General features: G+C 37.7%; 1 protein-coding gene across 2 annotated transcripts in view; it reads right to left on the bottom strand.

Moving 5' to 3' along the window:
- Nucleotides 1–26,055, bottom strand: part of SESTD1 (SEC14 and spectrin domain containing 1) — a 149,908-nt gene that overhangs the window by 71,931 nt on the left and 51,922 nt on the right. Inside the window, exons 2-4 of one of the 2 annotated variants that reach the window (XM_025405482.1) lie at nt 12,557–12,651; nt 10,882–10,961; nt 2,953–3,061 (exon numbers count right to left, since the gene is read on the bottom strand). In XM_025405482.1, the coding sequence (XP_025261267.1) occupies nt 2,953–3,061; nt 10,882–10,936 (164 nt within the window). In that variant the 5' untranslated portion in view covers nt 10,937–10,961; nt 12,557–12,651. The remainder of the gene's footprint in view (nt 1–2,952; nt 3,062–10,881; nt 10,962–12,556; nt 12,652–26,055) is intronic. The other variant, XM_025405481.1, reaches the window with a different exon arrangement.

A 26,055-nucleotide genomic window follows, 5' to 3' on the forward strand; every position in this document is an offset into this window, starting at 1 on the left:
TTAGTATCTGAAACAGAAAACAAACTCAGGGCCAACCTGTGTACAAAAGAGTCAAGAAATGCTTCCATTCTCAACTGTGCTAGGTTAGCCATTTAAAATAGCTATATATCACACTTTGTCCCTGTGATCATTAAAATTAAGCACAAACTATAAAAAATGGGGTAATTTCTTTTCATTTTCGCAAAAATTTTGAAAAGCTATTATTGTATTCAAAACGTTAAGATAGTCATTGCACACACAAAAAAACAATTTTGGACATCTCCTATTAGGAAGAGGCCACCTTAGCTAGCTACAATGTTGGAGATGTCTGCAGATGTTCACAGCTGGAAGGAGTTAAACATTAACAGTTGGAAGCTGGGAGACAAAAGCAGGTCACAAAAGAATGTAGATATACTAGAAATGAAAAAACTTTTCTAGACACATCCGGGGCCTGATCTGGTAGGGTAAACTTAAAAACATTCCTAGGACAAAAAGAGGGCTGAAACATGGGTGATAATGTGATAAAACAACACACAATGTTAGTTTTAGATTTTCTAAGTGGTGCACATATGGGTGTCACCATATAATTCCTTCAACTTTTTTGCATATATGAACATTTTAATAAAATGTTGGGGGGTTACATTTTAAAAGCACTTCTGAGCAGTGGAAATTCTGAATGAAAAACATTGGTTTTAAGATCACACATCTAGTTAACTGCTCTCTAGTATCACAATGGAGAGATCAAAAACACCTTAGCTCTCTAAGGAAATGGCAAGTACGGATAAAAAGCTGACAGCCACTTTGTTAATCCCAAAATTATGGGAGACTGATCCAAGAAAGCAGGACAGAGTTTTCATGAATACTTGAGAAGGTCAAATTTTAGCAAAACAATCATAAGAAATAAAGTATCCATGTATCTATTTTGCCTTGCTAGAATAAGTTCTTTCATCTTGCTTCAACTTACACCTTCTCTGCTAGTTGGCAGGTAAGTGTAGATATGCAGAAACTGATTCATCATTTACACTGGAGGAACATCATACGTACATTTACATGAGAAAAAGAAAGAGAAAATTTAAATAGTATAGGCTGTACTTCCTGCTTATCCACACCAGAGTGAACATGAGTCAGGAGATGCGAATGAATTTGCTGGGCCTTTAGCCTCCCTCAGTTACCCAGTGCCTCTGATAGGGTAAGCATCCTGTTGAACTGAATATGATCCCAGTATATACAAACATGCATTTTCTTAAAACAAACCTAATCACAAGCCAACTATATCTTCTGGAATTCAGTATGAATAACTTGCTCCAATGCTGAAGGAAAACCTAACATGTTCATGGAAAGGTAATACAGTCTCTGATCCACCCTCAGGCATTTTTCAAAAGTAACTTTGACAATTAGTAGTTTTTGCTTTTCATCTGAACCCACCGGACTTCACGTGAGATGCAACTACACTGAACTCTATTCATTTGAAGTACAAAAAAGCTCTAAATTGGTGTCAGGAATTGTGGACACTCATCCCAGCTGTGCGACTCACTAGGTTTGAGATCTTGGGCAAGTAACCATAACCTCTGAGTTTCAATTTCCTCAACTACAAAATAAGGTAGTTGTTCAGATGGCACTTGACATATTTAACCTTCTATTAATCCATCTATGAATTTTTTTTCATAACTTGTAAGCCGTAAGTCTGGCTAACCATGGTTACCTAAAAAGCAGTTTGTTATCTGATGGTGAACAAGTTAGCAATCCACAGTTTGGGGTATTAGCAAGATTACTGCTAATGCAATTAGCTAATGCTAATACTAATACATGGACTACAGATTCTCATCATTTTCACCCCCAGAAACTGAAAATATTGAAAATTTTCACATGAAGAGCTCTATTTCCACAATATTAAAAAAACAAACAGCAACAGAATCATTAAATTACAGAACACTACTGGACGCAGGTGCGATTAAAATGAGTTGTTTTAACTCCATACTCTGCAAGGTGGTTTAAACGGAAAAAAGCTATTGTGTCAATAAAATGCAAATACAGGAAGAACATACAAAGAATTGTTTACTCTGACGAAAATGTTTTAAAATTCACTAGCCAGAACTTAAGAGCAGTATATGAAATAGTCGTGTTCCTTTTTCTACCTCTACATTGTATACACACACACACAGACACACACACAGAAACCTGCCTTCATTTACATGCTTAATTGTAGTGGTTTACAAACCTGGTTGCACATTAGAAATACACAAGAAGCTTAAAAGACTTTCTAAAAATTCTGATAAGCAGGCTTCCCAAGTACAATTGGATCAGAATCTCTGGAAGTGAACCCCCGATCATTAGAATTTTGAAAAAAAACTCCAGATGACTAATATGCAGTCACAGTTGTGCCCCAGTCCCAATTATGGGAGAAGCAGATGGGGAGGAAGCTTTATTTTTGTTGTTGAAGTGATGGGTAGACTAGGGCAAATAAAGAGGTTTAAGTTGGGTCTTCACTGAACAAATGTGAAAACTAAAGTTAAAGGCCCTTTACATTGAAATATAAACAAACATTTTTGACATTTTTTAAAATAAAAATATTTATAAACTCCTAACAGCCTTCACTCACTCAGTACATTAAAACCTGCACACGTATTTATATCAATATGGTGAAATAGCTTACCTAAATAAAAGATCTTTTCTACTGATTAAATTCTCCAATTTTTCTAAAGTTACATGATATAGATGCTTAGTTACAGTGTTCCTTACAAGTTGACAATACATACATTTTGGAAATCTGTAAATCATTAAATTCATCAAGAGCATAAAATGAGCATTTTATCTGCAATGATGTTATAAGTCATTGATTTTAGTATCTATAATTATAATTTCACTGTGAATAAAAGCAAATAAGATAGCAAAGTATACTTCAACAATAGAAAGAATCATTAGTAACTGAAAGAAAACATACTGAGATTTAAGAAAAGACACCTTTAGAGTCACCTTGGAATGCTGAGTAGGTAGTCTAAGGTGACACTCAGCTCATCCATATTTGTCTGTTCGAGGCATAATGGAATTGTCAAAATGAGGCCACTCCGTCTGTCCTTTCCTCCTATTAAAAAAGAGATTTAAATTTAACATGTAATACATATTAAGGCATAATCTGAATAATATATATTTGAATCCAATCTTACTACAATAATAAGTTTAAGACATAAATTGGAAAATATCTAATGGCTACCTATAGATTGTAAATGTTTATGATAGTATAGGAGAATTATAGAAAATTTAGAAAAAACGAAAAAAAATCACCCATGAAATCTTCACCCAAACATAGCAAATATCGCTTTATTTAAATTTCTTCCATTTAGTGTGCTTAATGTAATCAATTCATCAAGCACCTCTCGTGTGCCCAGCACAGTAAATACTTGCAAGTAAAGTAAAATCAATTTCCAATGAACCTAGGAAGAAAACATTTAGGTCATAAGAAATAAGATAGTTTGTTATGTTGTATAAGATATATAAAAATTATAAAAAGGGATTTAGAAAATGATTAAGAGCTGCAGTAAATGTGAGAAGTTTCATTAAAAAGCTAAGACTTGAGGAAAACAGAGCTGGGGGTATTGGTGTGCCTGTAGTCTCCAGTCCCAGCTACTCAGGAGGCTGAGGGTGAGAGTATCACTTGAACCCAGGAGTCCAGTACTAGCCTGGGCAACATAGCAAGATTGCATCGAAAGAAAGAAAAGAAAAGAAAGAAGAGAGAGAGAGAGAAAAAGACAGAGGAAGGGAGGGAGGGAGGGAGGGAGGGAGGGAGGCAGGGAAGAATTTGTAAACCAAGTCAAAAGAGTATTCTGTTATGAGGAATGATCTGCGTTAACTCACAAAGGTCAGACAGGCATATACTGTTCATAAGACAATAAAGATAAAGCACTGCACAGCTGAGAAGGGTGCATGGGAACTGGATATTGAAGTCTGAAATCAAGGTAGTAGAACACAGTTACATTCCATGTACGTTCAAGTCCCTTTCAGTGTGCCAAAAGTATAATGTAACTTTTAAATACTTTTATACCCACATCGTGTCTTTGGAAGTTTCCTACATGTTTTATTTTCATACTGAAGCCCATCTTCTGACCTAGTTGACATTTGAGGTAATTTTAGAAGCTTAAAAAGAAGAAAATACTGAAAGAAACAATTCCACATGATTGCTAGACATCTATCACTAAAAACTGGTAAGTGTGAAGTGAAGAAAAATACTCATATTAGTGACACAAATGGAATTCATAACGTACGAACCATAAATGAACTTCTGTCCTCCATTAGGTCAACCATTACTACTATCCAACCACTTTGTTTAATGTCAACAAATAACCATCTAAGATGATTCAACTTACTAATCAATCAATATGACTTCAATTGCATATTTTTTGTTCAGAATATAAGTGTCATTTTTCAAAAAAAAAAAAAGAATTAACACAAGTGATTTTCAAACTGCATCCGCTGAAGGACTCTGTTGGTTTGAAAAAATTTTCTCTATTACTAAAAAAGTTTGAAAATTACTGGCTTAAACAATCAATGGTCAAGTGAAGAAGTTAATAGGAATAGGCTAAGAAGTCTTTCATTTATACTTCAAAATTGCTAAGCTTTATCCATGCATTAAGCCAAGCCCCAAAAAAGGCTCACACCTGGACTATGGCACTCTGACTCACTGTAGAATTGTCTTTAGAAGATAAATTGAACATTCAGGGCTAGATTTAACTAAATTCCCTCAGCTTTCATTCAGGGACAATAAAATAATCACCAGTGTAAAAGTACCAGAGGGGTGAAAGCCAACAGGAAAAAGACTTTCAAGGTAGTTATGGTCAAAAGCATCAAATGCTACAGAGACAAGTGTCACAAGATGCAAAAATGTCATGGTAAAGATTATAAGAGAATAATAATGTCTGCTATTGAAAAGAGTGTGAGAACACAGGCATTTTCATACACCATTGTAAAAAACAGAAATTGAAACAATCTTCTTGGAGGGCAATCTGACAAAACCTAACACAAATATAAATGCATATTATCTTTATACCACTTCTACTTATAAAAATGCATACTGCTGAACTTGTACAAAATACACAAAGCTTTTTAGGTATAGAAGAGAAAAAAATGCACAAAGCTATGAATAAGAATATTTACAAAATCATTCATATCAGAGTATAATATATAATATATATTTTTATATATAGTATATAGTATTGTATATAATATACAATATGTAAAATGCACTAGGAAAACATGTCGATTTATACAGAGACATAACATACTTTGAAAAAAGGACATTAGTGTTATCAAGGCAATTAGGACAGGACATAAATAAGAATTAACACAGAGAAAACAAGCTAATACAGGCCAAATAACTCTGAGTTGGCAGAGCTACGGTATCTATGCTACAGCATGTACAGATTTACTCAATGATCCAAACTCTAGAAGATCACTACACCCAATGTACCATACCACTGCTCCCACTCACAGCTTCCCCTTGACTCATCTTAGCTGATACATACTTTGAGTTGATAACTGAAGATAAATTCAAGTGTATATAAACAGTTTTGAACAGCAAAGGGTGAAAACAGCATAATGGATATTAAATAACTCCTCCAGTGTACTGAAACTTCCTCAGAGAAAGATGGAAGAAAAAAGCTAGAAGATAGTTATCATAAAAACTAATTATTCTGTATTTCAGAAACAATTATTTGGATGCCAGTTAGTCAATTATTAATTATTATCTTTTCATATAAGAAGTGAGACATCGTGACACCTACCTTGTAGAGGTCATTTTAATGAAATTACAGAACAGAATAAGTATCAGAAGACTGTATTTTCAGGGATTATTTTTATAGTTCATTCCTAGAGAGCTTTCTCCGAATGTGTAGAGCATCAAAAATCTTAAAGGAGGCTAGAGAAGAGTCAGATCACATACAATGAGAACCCTGTCATGCTAATAGTGGACTTCTCAGGAGAAACATTATAAGCCAAAAGAGACTGGAGGCTTATTTTTACCATTCTTAAAGAAAAAGATTTCCAACCAAGAATTTCATATCCTACCAAATTAAGCTTTGTAAGTGAAGGAGAAATAAAATCTTTTCCAGACAAGTAATTCCTAAGGGAATTCATTACCACTAGACCAGCCTTACAAGAGATCCTTAAGGGAGTTCTAAAGATGGAAACAAAAGAACACCTGCTACTACAAAAACACATTTAATTACATAGCCCACAGACCCTATAAAGCGACTACACAATTGAGACTACAAAGAAACCAGTTAATGACTTCAAAATAGGATTATAACCTCACATACCAATATTAGCCTTGAATATAAAAGGTCTAATACCTCACTTAGAAGACACAAAATGGCAAAATGGATTCAAAAAACAAGATTTGGCCAAGCATAGTGGCTCATGCCTATAATCTCAGCAATTTGGAAGACTGAGGTAGAAGGATCACTTGAGACCAGGAGTTCAAAACCAGCGTAGGCAATATATAAGGACACCTAAAAATGAGAAAATTAGCTAGGCATGATGGCACATGTCTGTGGTCCCAGCTACTTGAAAGGCTGAGGTGGGAGGACTGCTTAGGCCCAGGAGGTTAAGGCTACAGTGAGCTATGATCATACCACTGCACTCCAGCCTGGGTGACAGAACGAGATCCTGTCTCAAACAAACAAACAAACAAACAAAAAACTCAAAAAACAAGACCCATCCATCTTCTGTCTTTAAGAGACCCATCTCACATGTAATGATAAGGATAGGTTCAAAGAAAAGGGTTGGGGAAAGACCTATTACACATAAGCAAAACAAAAAAGAGCAGGGGTCACTATTCTGATATCAGAAAAAACAGACTTTAAACCAACAATAATCAAATAGGACAAAGAAGAGCATTACATAATGATAAAGGGTTCAATTCAACAAGAATACCTGATTATTCTAAATATATATACATGCACCCAACAACGAAGTACTGCAGATTCATAAAAAAAGTAATTCTGGACCTACAAGATGAATTAGACAGCCACACAATAATAGCAGGGGATTTCAACACTCCACCAATAGAGCTAGACAGATCATCAGGGAGAAAACAAACAAATTCTGAACTTAAATTTGACACTTGACCAATTAGACCTAATAGACATCTACAGAACAGTCCATTCATCAACCACAGAATATACATTCTTCTCATCTGCATGTGAAACTCTAATCTGCATGTGAAACTCTTCTCATCTGCATGTGAAACATACTCTAAGACCAACCACAGGCTTGGCCATAATGCAAGTCTCGATAAATTAAAAAAACTCAAAATCATACCAACCATACTCTCAGATCACAGTGTAATAGAAGTAGACATCAATACCAAGAAGATCTCTGAAAACCACACAATTACATGAAAATTAAACAGCTTGCACTTGAATGATTTTTGTGTAAACAAAATTAAGGCAGAAATCAAAAAATTGTTTGAGATAAATGAACACAGTGATACAACATCAAAATCCCTGGGATACTGCAAAAACTGTTAAGGTTTATAGCACTAAATGACTACATCAAGAAGTTACAAAGATCTCAAATTAACAATGTAACGTCACACCTACAGGAACTAGAAAAACAAGAACAAACAAACTCCAAAGCTAACAGGAAAAAAGAAATAACTGAAACTAGAGCAGAAGTGAATGAAATTGAGACCCCAAATCCATTAAAGGAATCAACAAGGCCAGGTAAGGTGGCTCAGCCCTCAAATCTCAGCACTTCGAGAAGTCAAAGTGAGCGAATCACTTGAGCTCACGAATTTGAGATCAGCCTGTGCAACACAGCAAAACCCCATCTTTACAAAAAATACAAAAATTGGCTGGGCATGGTGGTACACACCCGTAGTCCCAGCTAATTGTCAGGGCTGAGGCTGGAGGATTGCTTCAGCTCAGGAGGTCAAAGCTGCAGTGAGCCTAGTTCGTACTTGCTCTCCACCCTAGACTGAGTGACAAAGTGAGATCCTGTCTCAAAAAAAAGTGTGGGGGGCGGGGGGGGGGGGCTGACAACATCAAATGATACACAAGATCAAAGACCACTAGCTAGATTAAGAAAGAAAAAAAGAGAGGAGATCCAAATAAGGACAATTAGAAATGACAAAGGTGACATTACAATTGATCCCACAGAAATACAAAAGACTTCTGCGCACACTAACTAGAAACTCTAGAGAAATGGATAAATTCCTAGAAACACAGACCCTCCCAAGGTTGAATCATAAAGAAACTGAAGCCCTCAACAGCCCAATATTTAGTTCTGAAATTGAACTGGTAATTTACAAATCTACCAACAAAAAAAAGCCCTGGACTAGATGGATTCACAGCCAAATAATCCTCCACATTCAAATAGGTTTTATTCCTGGGATGCAAGATCAGTTCAACATGCACAAATCAATAAATGTGATTTACCAAATACAGAATTAAAAACCATATGATCATCTCAATAGATGCAGAAAAAGCCTTCAATAAAATCCAATATCCTATCATGATAAAGACCCTCAATAAACTATGCATTGAAGAAATACATCTCAAAATAATAAAACCTATCTATAGACAAACCCACAGTCAACATCATGCTGAACAGGCAAACGCCAAAAGTATTCCCCTTAAGAACTGAAACAAAACAAGGATAGCTACTCTCACCACTTGCACTCAACATAGTACTAAAAGTCCTAGCAAGAACCATCAGGCAAGAAAAAGAAAAGGCACAGAAATAGAAAAGGAGTCAAATTATTGCTCTTTGCTGACTTTATGTTTCTATACCTAGACAACTCTACAGCCTCCACCAAAAGGCTTCTAGAACTGATAAATTACATTAGTAAAATTTCAGGGTAAAAAAATCAATATACAAAAATAAGTTGCATTTCCAAACACCAATGACACTCAAACTGAGAGCCAAATAAAGAACATATTCCCACTTATAACATCCACAAAAAATACTTAAAACTACACCTAAGCAAGGAGGTGAAATATATCTACAAGGAGAGCTATAAAACACTGCTGAAAGAACAGAAGACATAAAGTAATGGAAAAACATTCCATCATCATATTTAAAATGTTAAAATGGCCATACAGCCCAAAGCAATCTACAAATTCAATGCTATTCGTATCAAACTACCAATGTCAATTTTCACAGAATAGAAAAAAACTAAAGTTCACATGGAAACAAAAAAGAGCCCAACTAGCCACAGCAATTCTAAGCAAAAAGAAAAAAGCCAGAGGTATTACATTACCTGTCTTCAAGCTACACTACAAGGCTGCAGTAAACAAAACAGCATGGTACTGGTATAGAAACAGACACATGGACCAATGGAACAGAACAGAGAATCCAGAGATAAATTCACACACCTACAGCCTTCTGATCTTCAACAAAACATGCAATGGGGAAAGAACTGTCGTTTTAATAAATAGTACTGGGATAACTTGCTAGCCATGTGCAGAAGAATGAAACTGAACCATACCTTTCACCATATACAAAAACTAACTCAAAATGAATTAAAGACTTAAACCTAAGACCTAAAACTATAAAAATCCTAGAAGAAAACCTAGGAATTACAATTCTGGATACCGGCCTTGGAAAAAAAATTATGACTAAGTCCTCAAAAGTAACTGCAACACAAAAATTGAAAAGCAGGACGTAAAGAGCTTCTGCACAGCAAAAGAAACTATCAATAGAGTAAACAGACAACCTACAAAATGGGAGAAAATATTCACAAACTATGCCTCCAACAAAGGCCTAATACCAAGAATCCATAATGAACTTAATCAATTCAACAAGGAAAAAACAAATAACCCCATTAAAAAGTGGGCAAAGGACATGAACAGACATTTCTCAAAAGAAGACATACAAGTGGCCAACAAGCATGCACATCACAAATAATCACAGGAATGCAATCAAATTGACAATGAAATATCTCATACTAGTCAGAATGTCTATTATTAAAAAGTCAAAAAAATAATAGATGCTGGTGAGGCTGCAGACAAAAGGAAATGCATATACACTGTTGGTGGTCATGTAAATTAGTTCAGTAACTGGAGAAAGCAGTCTGGAGACTTCTCAGAGAACTTAAAACAGAGAAATCTATAAAACAATGTATTTTCCTTTGGGTATATACCCAGTAATGGGATTGCTATCATTCAATCCAGCAATCCCGTTACTGTGTATATATCCAACGGAAAATAAATTGCTCTATCAAAAAGACACATGCATTCATATGTTCCTTGCAGAACTATTTATAATAGCAGAGCTACGGAATCAACTTAGGTGCCCATCAACAGTGTAATGGATAAAGAAAACGTGGTACATATACATCATAGAGTACTATGCAGCCGTAAAAAAAAACAGGGAAATCATGCCCTTTGCTGCAACATGGATGCAGCCAGAGGCCATCAACCTAAGTGAATATTGACACAGAAACAGAAAACCAAATACTGCATGTTCTCATTTGTAAGAAGGAGTGAAACACTGGGCACACATGGACCTAAAGATGGGAGCAACAGACACTGGAGACTACTGCGGGGGAGGGAGAGAAGGGGAAAAGGGCTGAAAAACTACCTACTGGGTATTATGGTCACTACCTGGGTGAGGGGAATCAACTGTACACCAAACCTTAGTATCATGTAATATACCCATGCAACAGACAGGCACATGTACCCCCAGAATCTAAAATAAAAGTTGAAATTAGAAAAATAAATTGGCCTGCCAAGAACCAGTACAGAGTTAGCTCTCCTAGCTCTTCACTCTGATTTAAAGATGTCTCAGAAATATCTTTTAAACAAAACTTTCATAAAAACATAAAATGCATTTGTCATAATCATCAAACAAAAAAACTATTAAACAGTTTGTATATCAAACACTTCAAATTTTAAGAAGAAAACATACCTGAAAGGAAGGCCAGTTTTTTCTTCAGAATGGGTAATATTACTGAGGCCTCCATTTTACTCCAGTGAACTTCCTTAATTCTGAAAACACAGAAAGTCAAATGTCAACTACAAGATAACAATTATTCCATGAAATATATCCTAATGATAGTTTATCCCAGAGTTTCTAAACCTGAGAACTACTGACATTTTGAGCAAGATGATTCTCTTTTTTGTAGGGAGTTATCCTGTGCATTGTAGAATAGTTTGCAGCATCCCCAGCTTCTACTCACTAAAAACCAATACCACCTCCCTTTCTCAGTTTTGACAACCAAAATGTCTCTAGACATGGCCAAATATCCTCTGGTAGGCAAAATCACAAGTGGTTGAAAATCACCGGCTTAATTCTTTCTCAGAGCAATACTCTTGGGCTAAAACACTGCCTGGTACACAGTAGTAACTAAAAAAATGATTTGTTGAATAAACAAATGAATCAATGAAACAGGCAGTCAATCTTCCTTTGTGTTCCTTATTAATTACACAGCTTAATGCCAAATATCTGATTCTTTCCATTTCACTATTAAATGGCTTTTTCTGATTTCTCATATTTTTGCTCCCCTATAATACAGGGTACCACCTCTTATCCTGTTTATCTCACTACATTTTCTAATACATTGTTTCAATTTTTGCCCCCATTGTTAACTGCCTCCATCTCTCTACATTTTACAGTTTTTAATTTTCCAGGGAAAATTGTGGTTAGGCCAGTTCATCTTTTTGTACCAGGCCACAATTCACTATTCTTTGATTCAGTTTTCCAGGGTCTACTCAGCCATAGCCAGGGGTTATAGCTAAATACAAAAAGGGACTACCCTTATAGCAAGGGCTAAGGGCAAGATAGTTTCCCTTAAATGGAGGTTTTGCCATGGCAGGCATTCAGGCTTGGCCAGCCCAGTATACTATCAAATTTTGATTTTAAGGAGAATAGGACCTTTAAAACAAAACAACAACAAAAACAAACAAACAAAATCAATTCTATTATCTTCTTATACTTAGTTTCATGTCTGAGAGAGTATTCTCAATCACATTTTATCCCTTCCTCCCCTGTCCCATCTCACACCCACCCACCATCACAACACAGAGCAGTTCCTTGGAGTGCACTGTGAAATTTTATTGTATTTAATGAAAGCATACTCTCTTGAAGACAGTTTCTAGCACAGCAGAAAATATGACTCTCTGTATATTACTTACTCAGCAAACACCTGCTATGAACCTATCCCACCTAAGGTTATGCTACCAGCTAGAGCTGAAAACTCAAGAAACAGCACTGCTCTGGAGAAAAAAAAAAAAAAGCAGTCTTTAAAAAACAAACAAAAAATAGATGTTAAGGAAAAAAAAGATGGAGTTGTAACATTGGTCAGATAATGGCTAATTAAACAAGACTAATTTAAACTAGTATATAATTTTACAGCTTTTGTGTATACAATTTAAAAAACACGACCATTTGCATCTGTCTTCAAAGAAAACAAGCTGTCCATCTAGATGATATATTCAAGTTCCCTTGAATATTTGCAATTTGTTTATTCAAGTTTGTTCTACATTAGCCCAGCAAACAGAGTAATAGGAAGTAGGAGGAAAAGAGCTCACAATATACATCTTTAATCTAAAACTAGTAGCACTCCATGTTTTCAGATCAATACCTTGATGTGATGAGTTGTTATCCAGTTATACAAGAATCCAGACAGCCTAGATTCACGTCTTAGATCTCCTGTCTTGTGACCAGCTTGTCGAAGACCTGATTTGAAAGTTTGATAAAGGGGTGATAATAATTACTATAATTAACATTGACTAAGTGTTTATTATAAACTATGCACTGTTCTAAACGATTTCTTTTTATTATCTTAGTCTTCACAACATTTCTATGAGGTAGGTACTATTATTTTATTAGCCCCAAATAGCTTGTTTTCCAGTCTCACCATGGGACAAACCCCATCTATTCCTTCAGACTCATCTCTGGGTAGCATCCTAAAATACTGGATAAATCTGACCCTCACACTCTCAAAAAGAAAGTTTAATTTTCTTGGGCAATACAACATGGCCACATTACAAACTTTCAGATCAGGAATCCTCCTGGCCACAAGGTGGGACCCTTGCCCCAATACTATTTTACAGCTTGCCCTTTTCTGTTGCAACTCTTCTAAGTGATCTGAAGTTCCTATGTCCAGGCTTTCGTAACTCACTCTCTCGGGATCCAAATCTCCACCAAACCTGCTGAATGTGCTGACTATATTCTCTGGCCCCACTGACTCTTTTGACATTTTGGATGGCCTTTCTTTTACTCTCTCCCGTTCTTCCCAGCTAGCTCGATGGGTTGAGGCCACACCTTCTTCCCGTAACAAACTACCTTCATGTTCAATTACACCTACTCCATCTGCTCCCTCTCTCTCACCTTCCCCTCAACATCCCAACCTTTGATGTTGATTTCCTCCTCCTTATCAGGGATTCTTCTCCCCTTCTCATACTAGGTCAGAGGTCACCTATGAGATCTTATTTTGGCCTCAGAAAAAGTTCTGCTGCTCCAGGACGTGGCAAATGGGGATCTAGGAACCATGAGAGTCCATGCTCCCTTCCTAAAGTCTGATCTTTCCCAAATAAAAACTAAGCTTTGGCTCTTTCAGTAGGGGCCCTCCTCATTTCATGAAGGAATTTAAAAGACTACTGCTTTATCTACCTCGCTTGGTAGGACATGTATATTATTTTTACCATTTGTTGCACCCATGAGGAAAAATCCCACATATGGTCTCTGGCTCACAGGTGGGCAGATGAAGTGCATACCCCAAATCCCCAGGAGTCTGGCCCTGGGAGAACTGCAGTGCCTGACGCTGATCCTAGGTGGGGTTATCAAGAGGGAGACCACAGCAGGAAATGTCATAATCACATGATCACTTGCCTGATTCAGGGCATTTAAAAGGCCATATAAAACCTGTAAATTATGCCAAACTAAGGGAAATGAGAGGGGTCAAATGAAAATCTAGCCCTATTGTATTCCAAGCTGGCTGAGGCTATGAGAAAATATACTAGTATGAACCCCCAGAGCCCAGAAGGCCTCAATGTCATAGCTGTTTATCAGCCAGGTATCCCTGCACATTAGACATGAAGGCCAAAAGCTAGATTAGAGACCACAAACTACTTTCCCAACATTGCTGGACATAGTTTCAATTTTCTTCAATAATTGAGAACAGATTAAGGGGAACAGAGCTAAAGAGAAAGAAAAATGCAAGGACAAGAGACAGGCTTAACTGCTGGCTGCTTTAGAAGCCTCCAGCCCATTCCAGATTGTACTGAGGACACTTCTCCAAGTAAGTGTTGTTGATGCAGAAGGACAGGCCACTGGATATGGTTTGGCTCTGTGTCCCCACCCAAATCTCATCTCCAATTGTAATCCCCATGTTTTGAGGAAGAGAACTGTAATCTCCACATGTAGAGTGAGGGAAGTGATTAGATCATGGGGGAGTTTCCACCATGCTGTTCTCATAGTGAGTTCTCACGAGATCTAATGTTTTCATAAATGGCCATTTTTCCTGCCCTCCTTACTTCTCTCTCCTGCTACCCTGTGAAGAAGGTGTCTGCTTCCTCTTCTACCATGACTGTAAGTTTCCTGAGGTCTCCCCAGCCATGCAGAACTGTGAGTCAATTAAACCTCCTTTGTTTACAAATTACCCAGTCTCAGGTATTTCTTTACAGCAGTGTAAAAACGGATTAAATAGAAACTTCAAGTTAGACAGTCCTACCTCAGGTGTTTAAAATATAGCCCACATTTATTCAAACAAGCCCTAGCAAGAAATCTAATTGAAAAATCTCTTAAGAAGGGATAACTTCTACAGCATGTAAACTACCTCCTCATTTGCTCTTCCACATAAATCACACAGCAACATGAAGTACAAATCTTAACTTCCCAACAAAAGTAAAATAATTTTTGTCTAATTCAAAGGTTACTTAAAGGTTATATATAAAACAAGGCAAAAGGAACCAGGGAATAAGAGAGACATGAAGAAGGTTATAAAGGGTAAAAAGGTATTTTGGGAAAGGAAGGTTATTTAAAAACAAACAAACAAACAAACAAACAAAAAATACTTTATATGAGAAAAAAAATCCCGTATAGTAAATTCTTGTCCTGAAATAGAATGACTGGTTGTTTAAGAAAGAGGAATGCTTAGGACAAGTTGTAAAGTCCAAGCAAGTCAAAAATAGTCTGTGTAAGTCATAAGAAGGTTTGTGAAGGGAAATTTATGAAAGGAATTTTCTATGTGATTAAGTTGGTTATAACTGAAAGGGAATTATTTAGGATAGTCTTTCTAACATTGCCTCTCCATATGTTAAAACAAGGTTTTCTTAAGGTATTAATCTGTTCTTAACAAAACTACAAGAAGTTTTACTTTTCATTTTATAATGTTTATTTTTAAAACTTCTCAGAATCATCTCAGTTTAACTTTTGCTGTGTCCCGCTGCTTTCAGTTTTTTCTCCCCTAAAAAAGGCCTAATATAACAACACTCCCCAGTTTTTGTCAGCTCCTGTCGTGTTTTCCTCCCAATTCTAACTGCTATTATGTCCTAATGCTAAACATTAGCATAATATTTTAACGTTTCAACTTTAAGGTCAAAAAAATTAAGCAATGTTTTCCTCTAACATAACTTAATTCTGGACCCCTGGCTTTTCTTGGTATGTCTAAATTTTCTATGTAATCAAAAAAACCAACTTATGCTGTTCCTAAGAGTCATGTATTCCCCCGCTGAACACACACTTCCTGTGTCTAATTAAATGCAAACACTTTTTCATTGAGTTTAATTTTCAGGTTACCTAAATGGGTTTCCAATAAGGAAAAACAATCACAAAGCAAAAGGTTTGTGTATCCCTTTTTGGACAATGGCTTTAAAAAACAAAATTTTATGTTCTAGAATTCAACAGTTTCACTTTCAAATGATACTGTGTATGGGATCAGTCTCTCCCCAGAGATGCCTGCTACCATTACAAATCTCCCCTGGATTCAGCTAGTCACCAGTTTCATCTTGACATACTCCCCCTCTCTGATGAATACCTTCCTCCAGAAAAATCCAATATCCTAAGACCCACAATCTGGGACAATGACCCACAGGGTCTCCTGACAAACCAACAACCATAGGTAGGTTCTACTCCATGCTCTAGGCATGCCAGGAAGTAGTTGGAAGATGAGACCTCCACCCCATTGCCAAAGATTTGTCACTGCTGTTCTGTCAGAGGGGGTGGGGCAGATGTGGAGTCCTGATAAGTAAGCAACAACGAGAAAGGGGTGATCCCAGATGGGAAACAATGAACTACTGTTCGAACAGATGGTTAATCACAAACAACCTGCAAGCACAGCTACCTTGTTCCGCAGATAGCCGCCTTGTAGCATGACTCTATATACAATTTCCCTCCAGCCCCCACCTCTTGGCAGACAATCCTTTCTCTGCTGTGCTGCCCAATGCAACCCTGCAGCATATTTTCACATTTTCGCTAATAAATCTGCATTTCTTTACCTACAACTGTCTTGGTAAATCCCTTTAAAAACTGCAAAGCTGGCCCCAGGCAGTAGCAACCATGACATCCAGGAGTTCAAGACCAACGTGGGCAACATGGCAAGAACCCCACTCTATTTTTTTTAAAAGGGGATGGGAACAGTTCAGAGAGCTTCCAGGTGGGTGAACACATCAAGGTGCTGAGAGGGTAGCACACCCAGACAGGCCATGGAAAGTCCCCATGCCTCCTCCCCTGATACCTTGCACTAAACATCTCTTCTATAGGCTGTTCCTGAGTTGTATCCTTTATAACAACCCAGTAATCATAAGTAAATTGTCTTACTGAAGTCTGTGAGGTATCTTAGTGAATTATCAAACCTGAAGGGGTTGTGGGTGATGAGAACCTTGATTTGTAGCCAAGTCAGACAGAATAGTGGGTAATCTGGGGACCCAATACTTATGCCTGGCATCTAAAATGAGGACAGCCCAGCTATGGCGCCTAAAGTGAAGACAGCCTGAGCCTGTAGTCCTAGCTAATAAGGAGGTTGTGGTGGGAGGATTGCCTGGGCCCTAGAGTTTGAGTGCAGCCTGGGCAACATAGCAAGATTCTTGTCTATAAAAAATAAAAAGAAACAAATAAATAAAGTGAGGACAGTCTTGTGGGACTGAGCCCTTAAACTCTGGATCTGATAACTCCAGGCACTTACTGCCAGAACTGAATTGGGTTGTAGGACACCCAGGTGGTATCTGGAGAGATGGAGAATTGATTGGTGTGAAGAAAAAACTCTCACATTTGATATGAGAAATATTGTCAATGAAAAGTTATACGTGTGTGTGTGTGTGTGTGTGTGTGTACAGGTAAAAAAAAGGAAGAACTTTTATCTGAGGAATGCAAGTCCTTTTAATTATCAGACCAAGAGAGACACTAAAATGAGACCACAATCATGCCCTTCTTCATGTCTTGCGCTGTGTGTTCATCTTCTGAAATTGCTTACTATTACCACAAGTAGCTATAAATAAATCTAATAATACCCCACTGGACATTATAATCCACACCCTATAGCTTAACAATGTAGAGCCAATCACTAATCAGTGTTCTTTCTGTGAACCAATGAGAATTTCTGATGACTTTTTTGCGATAATCCATATCTTATAGCTTAACAACGTAGAGCCAATCATTAACCAATGTTATTTATGTGAACCAATGAGAATTCCTGACAAACAACTTTTTTTGCCTTTAAAAATCTACTTGTAACTGGTACTAATCAAAGTGCATGTTCAGGACAATTTGAATCTATGCTCCCAGGCTGCAGTCCTTGAGCTTAGCCAAAAAAACCTCTTCACTTATATTAATTTTGCCTCAGCTTCTTCCTTTTAGGTTGACATGCATACAGACATGCCACTGCCTTGATTCATGCTAAGGCATCAGCACTCTTTCTCACCAATGCTTTTACACCATCAGCACAAATGTCAACACAGTAAACAGGGCAAATAAAACATAAGAATTATAAAAAACAGTTTTGACCTCAGGCACTCCTGAAAGCTAGAAACAAGAGAACTACTGATCTCAGCTGTCCATAGGATGCTCCCCCAGAAAAAGAAAAAATTCAACCTTGAGGGAGAAATGCAGATACAGAGACAACAGTCACAGAAACAGAACTGGCTTTCTAACCAGATTTTCTTTATGGTATATGAGCAGAGACAAATTCTCAGCTGCCTTTAATTCCTTCCTATTTTTTTTGAACTTATTTCTCCATCCTTCTCATCAGTTCTGTAAATTATACAAAATAAATCCCTTTTCTGCTTAAGTTGGCTAAAATAGGCTCCTCTTTTAATCAGTGGAGAAAGTTGGTAAAAGCAGCAAAACTAAAATTGAGAGTTTAGAAGACGGTCTCCAATCACTCTAGGCTTTTTTTTTTTTTTTTTAAACTCTGTTGCCATTTAATTTCAATAAAAATGCCCAACAATACATTGAGATTTTAACCCTTGCCATAGTCAAACCTAATTAAACAGCATCCAAGAAATAGGAACATCTGGCATCCCTAAGACACGGCGTACAAAATGATAGATGCAGCTGACCCATGGAGTAAAATCTATTAATATTATTGAAGCTTTCCAAGTCAAATTATTGATTTTATGCCATCATATGCTAAAATTTAACTTCCCACAACTGCATTCTCCACATCTCTAAAAAGGAAAAGGACAATGGTTTTAGTCTCTTGGTCTAGATTTTCTTTGGCAAACTATGACATCCAGAAGCAATCTTCCATTTCATCACTATCTCCTGAGAGACAGGTGCTTTATCCAAACTTTCCTTTACACAAACACTTCAGCAAGGCAAAATACTGGGTTTTAAAAAAATTAAACAGCTTTTTAAAATTGTTTTATTTTAAGAATATCTTGAAAGTGATACAAAGGTAGCTTAAAGTAATACTAAGGAGAAATACCGTTTTGTGGGTGTATAAGCCAAGATCAAATGACCTGATAGATAAAAAGTAAAGCAGTCAAGAGATGAAAACAACTGTATTTACTCTGTATCTTCCTCCTTTCTACAGTCTCCTTTCTATCAATCTCTTTCACTGTTGTCACAAAAGAGATAGGTAACAAAAAATCATTATTACTGTATCACTAGGTCAAATTTAATTTTTCAAAAGTTATTTGTTCCAGTTTTTCAAATGTTTAGCACAGTTATTAAAAAAAAACCTTCCTCTTTCTGGTTATTTTAATATCTGATAGAAAAATTTAAATAGATAATGTACAAAATACACAAAGGGAAAATCTTGCAAAATACAACCAACACCACCTCCATCTCCACAATAAAATGTTAAATAACATAAAGGTGGAAAATGGCAAATAGGAGACAGGACTAACATGCAGCTCCCACTTGGACAGACAGTACAGCATCTGGAGACTCACACTGCTAACTTTTGTTCCAAGAACGACCATAGGAACATAACAGGAAAACTGAAGAATTCACAGATCCTTTGAAAAAAGTGGCTTGCTGCTGCAACACCACAAAACAGCTGAAAAACTGTGAATCAACAAAGTGTGAGAGGGGAGAAAAGTCAGCCTCTGAACACACATCCCCACTGGGGAACCCAAAAATCCAGATCATGGGAGAAGAATTTAATTTACCTAGAGTTGAAATGGATTTAGGGAGTTGTGTGAAACATAAAAGCAGAAGCAGCAGCTGGAAGAGCCCTGTAGGCACTCCTGGTCCCCAGCACCCCAGCACAAGCCCAAGGAAGCCATTCCTGACCTCATCTCACAGAGGTCCCTTAGGGGAAGTAAGGCAGCTGGTGAAATTGGGGAGGGGCCACAGGGTGAAGGATGCTCCTAGCTGAACTCTGTAATAACTTCAACTGAGCACAAACTTTCCTGAGCAGAATCCAGGGAGTAGGGGGCAAACGGGAAGTGCAGATACAAGCACAGAAGCCGCAGCCGACCATGCAGGCGGGCAGGCAGGAAGGTGAGAGACCTGAGAGCCCTGCTTGTTTTCTCAATGTGAAGGCTTGTACCTGAGGGCAAGACCTCAGCCCTGCTCTCTGGCTGTCTGGATACAAACTCAGTGTGGTTGGTGGGGGTAAGGTGAGAGTGAGACTGGCCTTGCTGACTGTATGGGAGCTAGGTGAGGCCTGTCACAGCTGGCTTTTCCCCACTTCCCTGGTGATCTATATGATGCAGCAGAGGCAGCCATAATTCCCCTCGAACCTAACTCCATTGGCCTGAGAACCACCCACCAACCCCCACAGTGGCCACAGAAACTCCCGTCCAAAGGGAGTCAGAGCTCAGACTGCTCTAACCCTGCCGATGGTTTACATCTATCTGCCCTGGTAGCCAAAGACAAAAGATAAAGCTCTTGTGAGCTCTATGGCCACAACCAAATTGGAGAAACCAAAGTACTCATCCTGGCCAATGTGGGGCAAGATTATATCCACTTTCTACCACTGCAGTTGGTACTCTCTTGAAAGTGCCTGGAGGCCAACCAATCAAGCCACTGCAGTAACTCCACAGAACAACTCTGCTCCAAAGAAGGAGAAAACAACAGCTAATTCCACCACCTGCAACACTCTGGCTAAACTGAGGTCCTGATTCTGTCCACATGACAACTTCACTACCAGCATAATCAGCATTCAAGAAAACCAGCACCAAACAAAACTAAAATCAAGGATTCCCACAGAGTCCACTTTATAACCCTGCCACCTCCACCAGAGCAGGTGCTGGTAACCACAGAGGGGAGACCTAAAGACAGATGACATCACAGGACTCTTTGCAGACACTCCCCAGCACCAGCCTGGAGCCTGGTAACCCCACTGGGTGGCTAGATTTAGAAGGGCAACAACAATCACTGTAGTCCGGCTCTCAGGAAGCCCCATCCCTAGCACCATATCAAGGGATCACCCTGTGGGACAAAAGAATCTGAAGAGTAGCTCCTGAGTTCCAGATCTTTCCACTGAAACCATCTAACAAAATGAGAATGAACCAGAAAAGTAATTCTGGTAACATTACAAAACAAGGTTCTATAACACCCCCAAAAGATCACACTAGCTCCTCTCTAGCAACAGATCCAAACCAACAAGAAATCTCTGAATTGCCAGATAAAGAATTCAGAAGGTTGATTATTAAGCTATTCAAGGAGGCATCAGAGAAAGGTGAAAATAAAGAAATTTTTAAAAATACAGGATATTAATGAAAAAGTCTCCAGAGAAATAGATATCATAAAGAAAAGACAATCAAAACATCCAGAAATAAAAGACACACTTAGAGAAATGCAAAATACACTGGAAAGTTCCAACAATAGAATTGAACAAGTAGAAGAAAGGACTTCAGAGCTCAAAGACAAGGCTTTCAAATTAATGAAATCCAAAAAAGACAAAAAAAAATTTTTAAAAATGAACAAACCTCAAAGGAATTTGGGATTATATTAAAACAACCAAACATAAAAATAATTGGTATTCCTGAAGAAGAAGAGAAATCTAAAAGCTTGTAAAACTTATTTGAGGGAATAATAGAGAAAAACCTTCCTGGTCTTGCTAGAGACCTAGACATCCACTTACAAGAAGTTCAAAGAACACCCAGGAAATTCATTGCAAAAAGATAATCACCTAGGAACATAGTTTTCGGGATATCTAAAGTCAAGATGAAGGAAAGAATCTTAAAGCTGTGAAGAAAAAGCATCACTTATATCAACTTATAAAGGAAAATCTATCAGATTAACAGCAGATTTCTCAGCAGAAATCCTGCAAGCCAGAAGGAATTGGGGTCCTATCTTTAGCCTCCTTAATTAAAATAATTATCAGCCAATAGTTCTGTACCCAGCAAAAGTAAGTGTCATAAATGGAGAGATAAGGTATTTTTTAGACAAACAAATGATGAGAGAATTTGCCACTACCAAGCAAGCACTACAAGAACTGCTAAAAGGAGCTCTAAATCTTGAAACAAATCCTCAAAATACGCCAAAATAGAATCTCCTTAAAGCATACATCTCACAGGACCTGTAAAACAATAACACAATGAAAACAAACCAAGGTATTCAGTCAACAAATAGCATGATGAATAGAACAGTACCTCACATCTCAACACTAACATTGAATATAAATGGCCTAAATGGTCTAAAAGATACAGAATGGAGAATGAATAAGAATTCACCAACCAAGTATCTGCTGTCTTCAAGAGATTCAACTGACACATAGGGACTCACATAAACTTAAGGTAAACAGGTTGAAAAAGACAGTCCATGCAAATGAACACCAAAAGTGAGCAGGCGGAGCTATTCTTCTATCAGACAAAACAAACTTTAAAGCATCAGCACTTTAAAAAGGCAAAGAGGGGCATTATATAATGATAAAGGACTAGTTCAACAGGAAAATATCACAATCCTAAATATATATGCACCTAATGGTGGAGCTCCCAAATTTATAAAACAATTACTACTAGACGTAAGAAATGAGATAGATGGCAACACACTAATGCTGGGGAAATACAATACTCTCCTGACAGCACAAGACAGGTCATCAAAATGGAAAGGCAACAAAGAAACAATGGACTTAAACTACACCCTAGAACAAATGGACTTAACAGATATTTACAGAACATTCTACCCAATAATTGCAGAATATACATTCTTTTCATCAGCATGTGGAACATTCTCCAAGATAGATCGCATGATAAGCCAAAAAACAAGTCTCAATAAATTTAAGCAAATTGAAGTTATATCAAGTACTCTCTCTTATACTACAGTAGAATAAAATTGGAAATTAATTTGAAAAGGAATGCTCAAAACTACACAAATACCTTAAAACAATCTGCTCCTGAATGATCTTTTGGGCAACAATAAAATCAAGAGAGAAAAAATTTCTTTGAACTGAACAATAATAGTGACACATCCCATCAACACCTCCGGGATACAGTAACAATGGTGCTAAGTATTAAATGCCTATTACATCAAAAAGTTGGAAAGTGCACAAATTGACAATCTAAGTTCACACCTCAAAGAACTAGAGAAACAAGAACAAACCAAAACTAAACCCAGCAGAAGAAAAAAAATAAAGATCAGAGCAGAACTAAATGAAATTGAAACAACAACAAAAAAAGATGAAACAAAAAGCTGGTTCTTTGAAGAGATAAACAAAATCAATAGACCATTAATGAAATTAACCAAGAAAAGTAGAGAGAAGATCCAAATAAGCTCAATTAGAAATGAAATGGGAGATACTGGCCAGGCGCAGTGGCTCACGGCTGTAATCCCAGCACTCTGGGAGGCAGATGCAGGCGGATCATGAGGTCAGGAGATCGAGACCAACCTGGCTAACACGGTGAAACCCCATCTCTACTAAAAATACAAAAAAAATTAGCCAGGCATGGTGGCGGGCGCCTGTAGTTCCAGCTACTCGGCAGGCTGAGGCGTGAACCCAGGAGGTGGAGCTTGCAGTGAGCCGAGATCGCGTCACTGCACTCCAGCCTGGGCAACAGAGTGAGACTCCATCTCAGAAAAAAAAAAAAAAGAAAAGAAAAGAAATGGGAGATACTATAACCGAGATCGAGATCATTCAAGGCTACCATGAACACCTTTATGCAAACAAACTAGAAAACCCAGAGGAGACAGGTAAATTCCTGGAAATCGAAAACCCTCCTAGATTAAACCAGGAAGAAAGAAAAACTCTAAAAGACCAATAACAAGTAGTAAGATTGAAACAGTAATTTAAACATTTCCAACGAAAGAAGTTCAGGACTAGATGGATTCACAACTGAATTCTATCAAACATTCAAAGAAGAATTGGTATCAATACTACTGAAACTATTCCAAGATAAACAGAGAATCCTCCCTAAATCATTCTATGAAGCCAATATTCCCCTAATACTAAAACCAGAAAAGGACATAACAAAAAAAGAAAACTACAGACCAGTATCTCCGATGAACATAGATGCAAAAATCCTCAACAAAACATGAAATAACTGAACCCAATAAGTGGGTTTCATACCAAGGATGCAGTGTTGGTTTAACATACACCAGTCAATATATGTGATAACCACATAAACAAAACAATTAAAAACAAAAATAATATAATCATCTCAATAGATACTGAAAAAGCATTTGACAAAATCCAGCATCACTTTATGATTACAACCCTCAGCAACATCAGCACAGAACGGACATATCTTAAGGTAATAAAAGCCTTCTATGATAAACCCACAGCCAACACTATACTGAATGGGGAAAACTTGAAAGCATTCCCCCTGAGAACTGGAACAAGATACGGATGTCCAGTTTCTGTTCAACATAATACTGGAAGTCCTAGCCAGAGCAATCAGACAAGAGAAAGAAATAAAGGGCATCTAAAGTGGTAAAGAGGAAGACAAACTTGTCACTGTTGATGATATGATTGTATACCAACAAAACAATAAAGACTCCCAAAAAGTTCCTAGATCTGATCAATGAATTCAGTGAAGTTTCAGGATACAAAAATCAGTAGCACTGTTATACACCAACAGCGACCAAGCTGAGAATCAAATCAAGAACTCAGCCCCTTTCATAATAGTTGAAAAAGAAAAAGAAAAGAAAAAAAGAAAAAAAAGGAATATACCTAACCAAGGAAGTGAAAGATCTCTACAAGGAAAACTACAAAACACTGCTAAAAGAAATCACAGGTAACACAAACAAATGGAAACACATCCCATGCTCATGGATGGATAGGATCAATATTGTGAAAATGATCATACTGCCAAAAGCAATCTATAAATTCAATGCAATTCCCATCAAAATACCATTATCATTCTTCACAGAACTAGAAAAAAAAATCCTAAAATTTATACGGAACAACAGAAAAAAGAGCCTGCATAGCTAAAGTAAGACTAAGCAAAAAGAACAAATATGGGGGCATCACATTACCCGACTACAAGACTACAGTTACCAAAACAGCAGAGCACTAGTATAAAAACAGGCACACAGACCAATGGAACAAAATAGAGAACCCAAAAATATGCCAAATACTTACAGCCAACTGAACTATGACAAAGCAAACAAAAACATAAAATGGAGAAAGGACACCCTACTACCCCACTAAACAAATGGTGCTGGGATAATTTGCAAGAAATGTCAGTCACACACACACACACACACACCATGGAATACTACTCTTCAGCCATAAAAAGGAATAACATAATGGCATTTACAGCAACCTGGATGCAGATGGACACCATTATTCCAAGTGATGTAACTCAGGAATGGAAAACCAAACATCGTATGCTCTCACTTATAAGTGTGAGCTATGACAGGAGGACATGAAGGTATAAGAATGATATAACGGACTCTGGGGACTCAGGGGAAGGGTGGGAGGGGGATGAGAGATAAAAAAACTACATACTGGTTTCAGTGCACATTGATCAAGTGATGGATGTACCAAAGTCTCAGAAATAACCACTAAAGAACTTATTCATATAACCAAACACCACTTGTTCCCCCAAAACTATTGAAATAATTTTAAAATATCTTCTGTTCCAAGATGGCAGAATAGGAACAGCTACAGTCTGCAGTCCCCAGTGTGACTGATGCAGAAAATGGGTGATTTCTGCATTTCCAACTGAGGTACCTGGTTCATCTCATTGGGACTGGTTGGACAGTGGGTGCAGCACACAGAGGGCAAGTCAAAGCAGGGAGGGGCATTGCCTTACCCGGAAAGCGCAACGGGTCTGGGGATTTCCCTTTCCTAGCCAAGGGAAGCCATGACAGACTGTACCTGGTAAAACAGGACACTTCCGCCCAAATACTGCGCTTTTCCCAAGGTCTTAGCAACCAGCAGACAAGGAAATTCTCTCCTGTGCCTGGCTGAGTGAGTCCCACGCCCGTGGAGCCTTGCTCACTGCTAGTGCAGTGATCTGAGATCAAACTGCAAGGCGGCAGCCTGGTTGGTGGAGGGGCGTCCACCATTGCTGAGACTTAAGTCGGTAAACAAAGTGGCTGGGAAGCTCAAACTGGGTGGAGCCCACCGCAGCTCAACAAGGCCTACTACCTCTATAGACTCCACCTCTGTGGGCAGGGCATAGCTGAACAAAAGGCAGCAGACAACTTCTGCAGACTTAAACATCCTTGTCTGATAGCTCTGAAGGGAACAGTGGTTCTCCTAACATGGCATTTGAGCTCTGGGAATGGACAGATTGCCTCCTC

The sequence above is a fragment of the Theropithecus gelada genome, chromosome 12, assembly GCF_003255815.1.
Source record: "Theropithecus gelada isolate Dixy chromosome 12, Tgel_1.0, whole genome shotgun sequence".
NCBI classification, from domain to species: domain Eukaryota; kingdom Metazoa; phylum Chordata; class Mammalia; order Primates; family Cercopithecidae; genus Theropithecus; species Theropithecus gelada.